The sequence below is a fragment of the Mustela nigripes genome, chromosome 6 (genome assembly GCF_022355385.1).
Source record: "Mustela nigripes isolate SB6536 chromosome 6, MUSNIG.SB6536, whole genome shotgun sequence".
NCBI classification, from domain to species: domain Eukaryota; kingdom Metazoa; phylum Chordata; class Mammalia; order Carnivora; family Mustelidae; genus Mustela; species Mustela nigripes.
In genome coordinates this window covers 86513477-86527723 of record NC_081562.1, presented here as the reverse complement: position 1 = coordinate 86527723, position 14247 = coordinate 86513477, and the positions used below count along the sequence as shown (strand labels likewise).

General features: G+C 40.3%; 1 protein-coding gene across 2 annotated transcripts in view; it reads right to left on the bottom strand.

Moving 5' to 3' along the window:
* SCN8A (sodium voltage-gated channel alpha subunit 8) overlaps positions 1 to 14247 on the bottom strand; it is a 175938-nt gene that overhangs the window by 93554 nt on the left and 68137 nt on the right. For both annotated transcript variants that reach the window (XM_059403160.1, XM_059403158.1), the window contains exon 3: positions 566 to 683. In XM_059403160.1, coding sequence (XP_059259143.1) covers positions 566 to 683 — 118 coding nt within the window. The remainder of the gene's footprint in view (positions 1 to 565; positions 684 to 14247) is intronic.

The following is a 14247-nucleotide window of genomic DNA, read 5'->3' as shown; positions in this document are numbered from 1 at the left end:
AGTGGCCTTCCAAAAAATTCTAGCATTGAACTTGTGTTAAAGAACTGAATCGGGGCACCTGGGTGGCTTAGTGGGTTAAAGCTTCTGCCTTCGGCTCAGGTCATGATCCCAGGGTCCTGGGATCGAGCCCCACATCGGGCTCTCTGCTCCTTCTCTCTCTCTCTGCCTGTCTCTCTGCCTAATTGTGATCTCTGTCAAATAAATAAATAAAATCTTAAAAAAAAAAAAGTAACTGAATCGTTTGCCTCAGGATGAAATGACTGAACTCTGAGCACTTTAAAGAGTAAGATTTCAGTTACAGGTTAGTGTCTTGATTTGCCTCTTCTCGTGATACCAACAAAATTCCGGACTCCCGTGATATCATTCTAGGAAAAGAGAGTTGGCTGAAGCTTAGTCCAGGATCTGGCAGAAGGTCACACAAACTGCTGGCTCCGACACTACTGTCAACGACACTACTGATAAGATACTTAATATACAATTCAATTGTCAAAGCTCAGAAACATATTCTATATACGGGCGACCATGCAAATGCTGCACTCAGCCCACATTTGTAGAAAAGGATATGAATGTATCAAAATTTTAATAGCTATTCTTCTTATCAGGTTAAAAGGACTTAAAATGTACAAGGCAGGCGTGGCACTAAATCTGAAGAGAGTTTTCCCTCTGTTTAATACTACAAAGGTCTGTGGAGAAAGAAAAAGAGAAATTATTAAAGCATGGGAATTAGTCACCACACACAATAACATTTTTCTAGGCAAGAAATAAATAAACTTAAATGTATTTATAATTTTGATTTCCCAAGCTGGTTTCTAAGGCAAGAAACCTTAAGACACTGTGTCTTTCTTTCCCTCCCATCCCTCCCCTGACCTGCTCCCAGATTATAGACATAACACATAATGTGTACTATCTTAGCAATTTTATGTACTTCTATAAATTTCTTTCTTTCTTTCAGAAACATATTTGAATTATACTTAAGCTGTACTCTGCCAGTTCTGGACAAGATATTGAAGTTCATTAACTTGGGATTCATTCACCCAGCAACTGTTTTCTACATCCCTACTGTGTTCCAGGCAATGTTCTAGGTGCTTGAAAAACAGCAGTGAACAAGGCTACCATGGTGCAGGAAGCTTATATTCTAATGGGGAAGAAAGACAACAGATTAAAAAAAAATAACAAATAAGTAAATGATATACAATGTGGTAAGAGCTATGGAAAAAGAGGAAGATGAGGGAAGGGGAGACAGAGAATACTTGGGTCAGGGGACATGTGAATAGAGAGGTGACTCATTCTGAAGGAGGTTGTCCATGGAGCAAAGACTCGAAGTAAGTGAGAAGAGCTCTCCATTCCACTGGTGCTTACCTACGGAGTCCACTCTCTCTGGATCTCAAAAGCCTCCATGACCAAACAGCCTTGACGAAATCATTCAACTGTATTTCCCAGCGTGAATCTTCCTGTCTTGCCATGTTATAACTGGCCTTTGCTCACATGAGCAATGTGAGCCTTTAAAGGCCAGTTATGACTACCCACAATGCCACTACCCACAATGCCTTTTCTTGTCTCATGAATTCAATTCAAAGTACTTCTGAGCATCGATTCTGTGCTAAACTCTGGGTTACAAAATTGGATAAAACTGTACATTTAGGAAAGGCATATATGTAAACTAGTAATTATGATGCAGGGTAAATACAAAGTTCAGTACGAAAAATATGCGTACTGTATGAGAGGCAGCAGGAGGGGGAGTTTTTTCTCCCCTTGGGTAAAGAATGGAAGGGAGGAGAGTGAGTTAGAAGATATTCATGAAGGAAGGGAACTGATATTTGGAAGGGATTTCAAAGATATAAAGGGAAGGGCTGGCAGGGAAAGGGAAGAGAATAGAATATAGAGAAGCCCAGTAGCACATAACTGTGGGCCATTCTCAGGGAACTGATAGGTAATTTGGTGTTGATGGAAAAGAAACAGAGAAGGGGTGCAGCAGACTACGAAGCTGGAGAGGCAGGGGCCTTATGAGACTGAGCTACTAAGGAGACAAGGCCAGTGGCAAGTACACAGCACTGGCAACTCATTGTGTGGATGAAAGAGCAAATTGTCAAACGTTAGCCATTCTAAGTAGGCTTTAAAAAATAGGGCACCTGGGTGGCTCAGTGGGTTAAGCCTCTGCCTTTGGTTCAGGTCATGATCTCAGGGTCCTGGGATGGAGCCCCGTATTGGGCTCTCTGCTCAGTGGGGAGCCTGCTTCCCCCCACCCCTCTGCCTGCCTCTGCCTATTTGTGACCTATTTATTTGTCAAATAAATAAATAAATAAAATCTTTAAAGAAAAAAAATATATATACCAAGCAATACATGCTTGTAATTTTATATAAGGCACAGAAGACTTAAGTTCTATCTCATTACCCAAAGATAACCTTTGCTGTTATATCTTTTTTTGTACATCTTTTCTGAACTTTTCTGTGTAAATACAAGCATACAGATACAGCCTTAAAAAGACTTACTTTCTCTCTCAGATGGGATTGTACTATAAATAATCTTCTGCACCTTGCATTAAAAAATGAAACCCCACAAAGAAAAGCCCAGGACCAGATGGCTTCACTGATGAATTCTACCAAATGTTTAAAGAATTAACACCAATCCTTTGCAAATTCTTCCAAGAAACAGAAGAGGACACACTGCCCAACTCATTCTGTAAGGTTGGTATTGACTTGATACAAAATCAGACAAAGACATCACAAAAAAAATCAAAACTGTAATATCCCTTTTGAATACAGACACAAAAGTCTCAACAAAATACCAGCAAACTGAATCCAGCAGCATATAAAAAGGATTATACACCATGATCAAGAAATACAAAGATGGTTTAATATGTAAAAATCAATCAATATAATGCAACATACTAATAAAATTAAGACAATAACCACTAGACCACCTCAACAGATGCAGAAAAAGCATTCAACAAAGTCCAATACTCTTTTATAATAAAAACACCCAACAAACTAGAAAGAGAAGGGAACTTCCTTAACCTGATGAAGAGCATATAACTAATATCACATTTAATGATAAAACTGAAAGTTTTCCCTCTAAAATTAGGAATAAGACAAGGATGTCCCTCTCACTACTTCTATTCAACACTGTACTGAATGTTCCAGGCAAGGCAAATAAGCAAGTAAAACTATTTCTGTGTGCAGATGAAATGATCCTGTATATGGAAAACTCTATGGAATACACACTCACAAAACTATTAGAGCCCATAAACAAGTTCAGCACAGTTTCAAGATACAAGATCAATATATAAAAATCAGTAGTATTTCTATACACTAGCAATAAGCAATTCAAAAATTAGGAAATTAAGAGAACAACTCCATTTACAAGAGCATCCAAAAGCACAAAATACCTAGGAATAAATGTAAGAAACGAAGTATAAAACTTGTACACTGAAAACTACAAAACATCATCAACAGAAATCAAAGAAGACCTAAACCAGTGAAAACCATCTCATGCTCAGGTATTAGAAGATGTAATGTTGTTAAGATGGCAATACTCCCCAAACAAATCCACAAATTCAAGGCAATGTCAATCAAAATCTCAACTGCTTTTGGGGGCAGAAATTAACAAGTTGAGAAATTATGCTCAAATCATACAGAAATGCAAGGCAACCAAAAGAACAAAACAATTTTGAAAATGAAGAATAAATTTGAGGACTCACACTTCGTGTTTCAAAGCTTACTAGAAAGCTATAGTAATCAAGACTGTGGTACTAGCATAAAGATAGCCATATCTATCAATAGAACAGAATTGAGAATTCAGAAATAAGCCCATACAACTACACAAATTGATTTTTGACAGAAGTGCCAAGACAATTCAAAGGGGGAAAGAGTAGCCTAGCCTTCAATCATTGGTGCTGGGAAAACTGGACAACCACATCTAAAAGAATGAATATGGACCTCTATCTCACACCTTATACAAAAATTAACTCAAAATGGATCAAAGATCTAAATGTAAGAGCTAAAATGATAAAACACTTTGACAAAAAACATAAGCGTAAATCTTCACATCTTTGGATTTGGCAGTGGTGTCATACTTGTGACACCTAAAGCACAAACAACCAAATTAAAAAGAGATAAATTAGACTTCATCAAAATTCAAAATTTTGTGCAACAAATGACACTATCAAGAAAGTTATTCCCCCACATAATGGGGAAAATATTTGCAAATTGTGAATCTAAGAATGGTCTAGCTGCCAGACTAGAAAAGCATTCTCAGAACTCAACAGTAAAAAGACAAATAATTCAATTTTAAAGTAGACATTTCTACAAAGCAGCCAGACAAATTAGTGGCACATGAAAAGATGTCCAACATCATTTGTCATTAAGGAAATGCAAATAAAACCACAATGAGACAGTACTTCACACCTACCAGGATGATCGTAATGGAAAAAAAAAAAAAAAGAACATGGAAAAGAACAAGTGCTGGCAATGATGTAGAGAAGCTGGAACACTCACATATTACTGGCAGACGTAAAATGGTGCAGCCAGTTTGGAAAACAGTTTGGCAGTTCTTCAAAAGTTAAGCACAGAGTCACCATATGACCCAGCAATTCCACTCCCAGGTATGTACATACCCAGGAGAACTGAAAACAGGTATTCACACAAAAACTCATACACAAAGGTTTATTAAAGCATTATTCAAAATGGTACAAAAGCAGAAATGACCTGAAATGTCCATTGGTGATGGGTGAATAAACAAAATGTGGTCTATCCATATCATGGGATATTATTCAGTCTTTAAAAGGAATGAGATTCATTTATATGTTACAACACAGATGAACCTTCAAGGCATCATGGTAAGTGAAATAAGACAGACACAAAGGGACCGATATAAAGTTCTACTTCTATGAGGAACCTGGAATAGGCAGATTCATAGAGATGGAAAGTAGAATGGAGTTTACCAAGTGTTGGAGGAGGAGATATGGAAAGACTGTCTGATGCATATAAGTTTCCCTTTGGGAAGATGAAAAAGCTCTGGAAATGGATAATAGTGATGGTTGTACAAGATGATGGATATATTTAGTATCACTGAATTATACACTTAAAAATGGTTAAAATGGTAAATTTTATGTTACATATATTTTGCCACAATAAAAATATAAACATTATTATCTGAAGAGTGCTCAGTAAGGTGTTATTGACAAATTTATAAAAATCAGCTTTATTCCAAGTCAAATAATAGAATTAAGAAAAGTAATAGCCAAAGGTGGTTTCCTAACCCATTTTGAACTTCAAAATGATTGGAGGAACTTTTTGAAAACTAAAGACATCTGGCCCTAGAAAAAAAGGAAAGAAAGAAAGAAAATGATGGATTATTCATGTCACAACATGGGTGAACCATGAAAATCTTGAAAAGAATTCATACACAAAAGGACTCTATTTACATGAAATGTCCAGAATAGGCAGATCTATGGCGGAAAGCTGGTTAGATGTTGCGTAGGGCTGGATGGGGAAGGGAATGGGGAGTCACTGTTAAGGGGCATCTCTAGGGAGACAAGAATGTTCCAGAATTAGATAGTGGTGACGACTGAACAACATGTGAACAAAACACCAATGAACTGCACACTTTGAAATGGTGAACTAACTTGTGAATGATACCTCAGTAAAAAACAAACACCACAGCAACAGAACAAAAAAATAAACTGTTTAAGCAGTATAAGACATATAGAAAGGCCTAGAGAACAATACCACCAACATCCATGTACCCATCAGTAGCTGAAGAGACTAAGGCCTTACCAATGTTGCTCCTTCCTTCACGCTCTCCAAACACATCCCTCCTTCCCACAGAGGAAGCATGATTTTGAAACTGGTCTTGAGGTCCCACTTTTTAATGAAATATTCTCAATTACTCTGAGCTCTCCCTTTTCTGAACTCCTATTTATAGTTGGACTTCTTTTACCTTTCATTCCATTCTAAATCTTTTTATTTAACCCTCCCACTGCCCCAACCAGTTACCCCAAAACTACGTTTTATACTCTCAGAGGGTAGGAGTCAATCTCACATTTCTTCCCACAGTTCCAATAACCCAAACCCATGCCACGCACTTCCAATAAACAGCTGCCAAAAATCCTTTCCTCTCATCGTCTAGTCTTTCCTAATCTGGCAGTCACGCCTTTCTCTCCCAGTAGGAAAGCAGTGTTGGTGTTATGCCATATATATTCTGGAAATGCTCAATTCACCATCCCTAGTGTTCGAGACTGCACTGTGACAATGTTCTTCCTGTTACCAGAGGATACTGGCTCTGGTGGGACATGCTGAAGGAAAGCCGAATCCTAAAAGCAAAGGGAAGCAGTAGACCTAGGGTTAAGCTGAAGCAGGTCAGAGGCCAGGTCTTCCATACTTTGGTTACCCAAAGAAACAAAGACACCGGGACTTTCCAGAAACTCCCTCTCTGAAGTACTTGTACGCCTCTGGGTTTCTATAGCAACTCCCTCTATGAAAATGCCAAGCCTTTTAAATAACCTCCTCATTCAGCCTCCTAATATTCCCATGAAGTATGGGTAGGGGAGGGATTACTCTCCTGTATGCATTTTACAAAAGCTCAGGAGAGGGACACCACCTAGCAAAGGTCACGCAGCAAAGGTCACGCAGCAAAGAGCAGTATATTATGCCAAGTTTAGAGCCTCTTTACAGCTTCTCCTGTGCCAGATTGAGAGGCTGATTAGTGGCAATGTGGCAGAGAATGAGACTGGTATGGGGGATGGATTCCCTGGTGAATGAGAAATTTGAGCCCCTGGGGCACACATCATAAAAGCCTAAGCAGCAATGAAAGAAGCACTGGCCCATGTCCCAGGATCTAAAAACTACCAGGCCAGGTCTTTACAAAATCACCCACCTGCTTTAGAGGAAGACAGGGAACAGGACTTTTAAAAGTAGCGTACTCTACACCCTCCATTTCTCTGATCTTTGAGTTTCATCATGGAAAAATCATGGAAAGATGGGTCTAGAGGTCCACTGAGGGTACCTCCTACCGCGGAGTCAGCATCTGCACATGAACAACTATCTGCTAACTGCTTAATGAACAAATGCTTGTGTGTCTGAGTTGAGGGACTAAGAGAAGAGGCAAAAGAAAAAGAAGACATGAAGGAACGGAAACTGTTAGTCTTGGTTGAAGAAAAGCCAGGAGGCAGCTAGGATTCTGAATTAGTAAGTGAGGAGTTGGCAAGGAAAGTAGGGATTTTGGTGAATTTTAAAACTATGGTTTCATAGGTATAAAGGCTTTATTAAGAATATTTTATATGTGGGGCACCGGGGTGGCTCAGTGGGTTAAAGCCTCTGCCTTCAGCTCAGGTCCTGGTCTCAGGGTCCTGGGATCAAGCCCCGCATCGGGTTCTCTGCTCAGCGGGGAGCTTGCTTCCTCCTCTCTCTGTGCCTGCCTCTCTGACTACTTGTGATCTCTATTAAATAAATAAATAAAATCTTAAAAAAAAACCCAAAAAACAATATTTTATGTGGGGCATGTAGGTGGCACCGGTTAAGCAGCTGCCTTTGGCCCAGGGGCCCTTGGATCAAGTCCTGCATCAGGCTCCCTGCTCAGTGGGGAGCCTGCTTCTCCCTTTCCCTCTGTTGCTCCCCCTACTTGTGCTCTCTCTCTGTCAAAAAGTAAGTAAATTTTAAAAGAAGGAAAAAAAGGAATGTTTTACGTTTTATGTGTGAAGTAGAAATTTCATAATTAATTTAGGTATTAAATACTGTGCATAAAGTAAAAATAGTTTATCAGCACTCTTTCTAAATACTTCCATCCTAGGTCTTCATCAAGTATAAAAAGAAGATATCTTTTTTCCACTCAAAGAGAAACAAACACATGGTCCACACAAAACCACCTCCAGTGAAGATGAATCCTCCATACTTCTAGTAGCCAGCTGTATTACGATAAAACATACTTTATTGTTAAAATAACTAGTACATATGCTTAATGTATATGCAGTTTTAAACAAATGCATCTTTTTAAAAAAATATTTTAGTTATTTATTTGTGGGTGGGTAGCATGAGAAGGCGGGGAGCAGAGGGAGAAGCAGGCTCCCCACTGGGCAGGGAGCCCAATGCAGGACTCAACTCCAGGACCCCGGGATCATGACCTGAGCCAAATGCAAACGTTTAACAGACTGAGCCACCCAGGTGCCCCCTTTCATAACTGCATCTTTAGCATAAAACAAGGTGGTGTGTAGACTAAGACAACTATTCAAAGCTTAGGAATCTCCCTTTCAACACTGGCATTTGCAGTGCTCATGTGACAAACAGCCTCATGTATATCAGGAGAGAGCAAATCTCTTTAATAAAGAGCCACACAGTAAACATTGCAGGGGCTGCACAGTCAACTCAAGCCTGCCACTGTGGGGCAAGGTAACCACAGACAACATATAAACAAGTAAGAGTGTCTGTGTTCCAATAAACTTTATTTATGGACAAGGAAATTGAAGTTTCATGTAATTTTCACACATCACAAAATATTATTCTTCCTTTGACATTTCCGTAGCCATTTAAAAGTGTAAAAACCCTTTGAACCCATGGGCCATACAACAACAAATAGCAGAGATGATCCGACCCACGGGGCACAGCTGGGTGAACCCTGTCACACACTAACACCAGTTCTGGACCTAGGCCCAACTGGCTACATAGGAGTTAATCACAGCAAAGAAGAAGTAAAACTCTCACTCTTTGTGGAAAATACGATACTTTATGTGGAAAACCCAAAAGACTCCACCCAAAAATTGCTAGAACTCATATAGGAATTCAGTAAAGTGTCAGGATATAAAATTAATGCAAAGAAATCAGTTGCATTTCTATACACCAACAGCAAGACAGAAGAAAGAGAAATTAAGGAGCTGATCCCATTTACAACTGCACCCAAAACAATAAGATACCTAGAAAGAAAACTAACCAAAGAGACAAAGACTCTATACTCAGAAAACTATAAAGTACTCATGAAAGAAATTAAGGAAGACACAAAGAAATGGAAAAACATTCCACACTCATGGACTGGAAGAAAAAATATTGTGAAAATGTCTATGCTACCTAAAGTAATCTACACATTTAACACAATCCCTATCAAAATACCATCAATTTTTTTTTCAAAGAAATGGAACAAATAATCCTAAAATTTATATGGAACCAGAAAAGACCCCCTAATAGCCAGAGGAATGTTGAAAAAGAAAACCAAAGTTGTCGGCATCTCAATTCCAGACTTCAAGCTCTATTACAAAGCTGTAATCATCAAGACAGTATGGTATTGGCACAAAAACAGACATATAGATTGAAGGAACAGAATAGAGAGCCCAGAAATGGACTCTCAACTCTAGGGTCCACTAATCTTTGACAAAGTGGGAAAGAATATCCAATGGAAAAAAGACAGTTCTTCAACAAATGGTGTTGGAAAAATTGGACAGCCACATGCAGAAGAATGAAACTGGACCATTTCCTTATACCACACACAAAAATAGACTCAAAAATGGATGAAAGACCTCAATGTGAGACAGGAATCCACCAAAATCCTTGAGGAGAACACAGGCAGCAACCTCTTCGACCTCAGCTGCAGCAACTTCTTCCTAGAAACATCGCCAAAGGCAAGGGAAGCAAGGGCAAAAATGAACTATTGGGACTTTATCAAGATCAAAATCTTCTGCACAACAAAGGAAACAGTCAACAAAACCAAAAGACAACTGACAGAATGGGAGAAGATATTTGCAGAGGACATATCAGATGAAGAGCTAGTATCCAAAATCTATAAAGAACTTATCAAACTCAACACCCAAAGAACAAATAATCCAATGAAGAAATGGGCAGAGGACATGAACAGACATTTCTGCAAAGAAGACATCCAGATGGCCAACAGACACATGAAAAAGTGCTCCACATCACTCAGCATCAGGGAAACACAAATCAAAACCACAGTGAGATACCACCTCACACCAGTCAGAATGGCTAAAATTAACAAGTCAGGAAATGACAGATGCTGGCAAGGATGTGGAGAAAGGGGAACCCTCCTACACTGTAGGTGGGAATGCAAGTTGGTGCAGCCACTCTGGAAAACCGTATGGAAGTTTCTCAAAAAGTTGAAAATAGAGCTACCCTATGACCCTATCACATACTGGGTATTTACCCTAAAGATACAAACCTAGTGATCTGACGTGGCATGTGCACCCAAGTGTTTACAGCAGCAATGTCCACAATAGCCAAACTATGGAAAGAACCTCGATGTCCATCAACAAATGAATGGGTAAAGAAGATGTGATACACACACACACACACACACACACAATGGAATACTATGCAGCCATCAAAAGAAATGAAATCTTGCCATTTGCAACAACATGGATGGAGCTAGAGGGTATTAAGCTAAGTGAAATAAGTCAATCAGGAAAAGATAGTTACCATATGATCTTTCTAATATAAGGAATTTGAGAAGCAGGGCGGGGGGTCGTAGGGGGCAGGGAGAGAAAAAATGAAACAAAATGGGATTGGGAGGGAGAAAAACCATAAGAGACTCTTAATCTCACAAAACAAACTGAGGAGGACCCGGGGGGAGGGGGATAGGGAAAGGGTGGTAGGGTTATGGACATTGGGGAGGGTATGTGCTATGATGAGTGCTGTGAATTGTGTAAGCCTGATGATTCACAGACCTGTACCCCAGGGGCAAATAATACATTATATGTTAATTAAAAAAAAAAAAAAAAGGAAATGCAGATTCACAAGGCCCACCACAGAGGTTTGGGATTCAATAAGCTGCAGAGGAATCTTGCTCACCAGGATCTGGGAACCACCAAGTCATCTTCCAGGTCAATAAAAGGAGGGGTGGCTCCAAAACACCTGTCTTCAAACACTTAGGTTCTCCTGCTTTACCGGCCTCTACCTAGCTGTACACCTTGGGTGAGTCCCCGCTTCTCTCTGGATCTGATTTTCCTCATCTGTAAAATGATGGCATGCCCAGGCCTTTTCCTGCTCTGAGATCTGTGATTCTGTGACTTGGAGAATATGCAGAAGTATCTAAGAGGAAGTGCAACAAAGCAGCAAGCCATACTTTTGAGGAGAAAGTCTATTATTATTTATTCTTTCACATTACATGTTGGTAGAACTCTCCTGAATTTTGCTCTTTCATGCGATACTCTGTCAAAGCCCAGGGTCAAGAGCTGTGATACTACCCTGAAAACTATACTTATATGTGGGCGGGGGGCAGCACGGAGCAGTCCCAGGGCAACCCCACCTCCACGCCCCATTCTTGGCAGACCAGTGAATAGGAGAGAGAAAACAAATTGAGATGACTGGTGATGGGCTGACTTTAAAAATATATATATTTAAAGCATTTTAAGGCCATATGCACAACTAATAAAATCTTAGTAATCATCATTAAACTGCTGATAAGAATCTAGAAAAGGAGTTTAGTTCCTTGTTCAACATTGGATTCTTCAAAGTTCAAGAAGAATCAATGGGAAGGACAGCAAGCTTTGGATTCTTACAAGAATACTTCTTAAGCAATAATCACTTGGTGTCCATGAAGTCCAATAATATTTTACCTAATCTGTCTTAAATTAGATCTTTGCAAAGTAAATGAGTTAAAAGGGAAACTGAAATTGAATTGTGGTTTACTGTCCAAGGGGAAATATCAGTTTATAATAACAGCCACTGAATGCATTTGCGCATAAGGCCCATTAAGAGCAGTGGAATAGCCCTTAACGAGTTATGGCACGGAGTATTAATAAATATGTCATGCCGGCATAAAATGAACCTTCTGAAAAGCACAGGCTTTTCATTTCTAATTAGCAGTGTGGGGCTTGGAGCCCAAGATGGAGGAGCTTTGCCACTGCTAATTCAGAGTAAGATGTATTCTGTTCCGGGTCTACCAAGACGGGGAGGGACGTTGTGCACAGCCAGGGACAAGCACATTCGCACACACACCGAACAAATCCTAGCATACTGCAAATGCAGTCCAGAAATGCACGCTCATACCCAAGTACTATAGTGCGGCCAGGATCATGGCATTTTGTTACCCTCAGCCCACCCTAGGATCAGAGTAATTTTTTTAATCCTACAAAGAGTACAGATTAAAATAATTAAGCGTTCACAAATATGAAAGGATGTTACAGCGAAAAGTACTCAGTGCAGGGGTGGAATATATCACAGACCAGAAAGCCTCTCAGAGAAGGGTGCAGTCCCCAGCCCCTGGTTTACTGTGGGACACACGGCCCAGGAGAGTGGCTCTCCCCTCCACTGAGTTCTCCCTCCCCTGTGAGGTCATCAGCTCCCTCAGGGCAAAGGTAACCTGCAGGTAACCGATGACTTCTGGCTACAATGCACAGCCAGGGGCCCAGGGATTGCACCGATCTACAACAGGGCAGCTGGGAACCAATGTCCTTTGAGTCTAGCTAGCTACAGCTGTTACTGACACTGACATATGACTACTTCCCCAGGTATGCTTCCTGGATCTTAACTGTTTCAATCTCTAGAGAGGACTGACCCTCTCGTTTTTAGCTGAATTGTCTAGCCTTAAGTTCTTGTCTGCCTCAACCTTATATATATACCTTCTTTTCCCAGACCTATGTATCTCTTCTGAGCCAGGCAACTGGCCAATTGGACTTGTAATAGTTCTTAGCTCCTTCCTGCCTAACTATAAATTGTGAGTTCTGGTGACTACTACTGGGGCAAATCATCTCTGCTTCTTGTTTCAGAGTGTGCGTGCACAGGCTTCCACCCAATAATGATCTGAGAACAGCTGACGTGAGGGCAGCTACCGCAGAGACAGCAGCAGCAGCCCACAGTCCACTTACCAACAGCAATCTGGCGCTCACTCCCAAGGAACTAGCCATAAAGCCAACGGAGCAGGCAACAAATCAAGGTCCCTTCAAAGTTCCCCTCTTTAGTAAAGCAAAATCTAATGTCAAATCTACTTTGGACTAGGAAGCTGTTGGGAAATAAATGACCTGTGCTGTTGAAATGACTCCACCATGCTGAAAAGGGCCCAGACACCTTTCTTAATGTGCATCTGCTTAGTGGGTCCCTCGGGTGAAATCACGATTATAGTCCCATGTGCTTCTGGAAAGGCTCCAGCAAAGGCACAACTGGCCTGAATTTCTTCAGTACATGTGTCCTGGTACTAAGCTGCCTTTTTAAGAATACTGATCTAAAGCAGGACATGAAATATGGACAATTTTTTTTCCCTTTAGGCTATATTTGCATTTGAACTATGAATATTTTATTTTATTTTAAAAAATTGTTTTGAAGATTTTATTTATTTGACAGAAACACAGAGAGAGAGGGAACACAAGCAGAGGGACTGGGAGAGGAAGAAGCTTCCTGCCGAGCAGGGAGCCCAATGTGGGGCTTGATCCCAGTACTCTGAGATCATGACCTGAGCCGAAGACAGAGGCTTAATGACCTAGCCACCCAGACACCCCTTTATTTTAATTTTAATTTTTTTAAGTAGGCTCCACAAACATGGGACTTGAACTCATAACCCTGAGATCAAGACCTGAGCCAAGATCAAGAGTTGGACGCTTAATCGCCTGAGCCACCCAAGTAGCTCAAACTAAGAATATTTAGAGCCATCATCCTCCAACTGTCTATTCCACTACACTGAGGATGGAGCAAGAGAGACCTCTAAATCCCATGTTTATGTTTTTATTGCTTTTGGTCATTGACAATTGTACCTGTGAGCCTATCTGAGGAATAATAATGAACATTAAGTACTTACTCTGCAGCAGGCAGCCTACAGCAACCACTCCGTGAAGTAGGAAGGTACTATAATACGGATTATTAAATCGAGGTAGAAAATCAGGTAGCTTTCCCAAGACTACAAAATTATTTATTAAGTGGCAAAACTTAGAATTGAACAGAGGTGGTCCAACTCCAAAGCCTATGCTCTTAATCATCATAAGACAACTTAAAAAAAGCTTCAAAAAAATCGAACTCCTCTCTTTACAGACAAGAAACCAAGCACAGACACCTCTGCTCACACTAACACCACTGGGCTGAGAATTCCTAGGGCCCAGTTCTCCTGGCGTCTGGTCCTGAATGCTTTTACCACACCTGGTCCCTGGTCCAATCTTGAGGCAATGAAGGAATCTCTCTTACTTAATACCTGTAATTCTGGCAAGAGGAAAACCTCTGCATAGGCCTCAGAGATCCTAGCAGCTGGTTATGGTTACAGTCTTTTTCCCAAGTTAAGCCGGATGAAGGTAATGCTTCTGATTTGGTTTGATCTTATAACCTCATGCC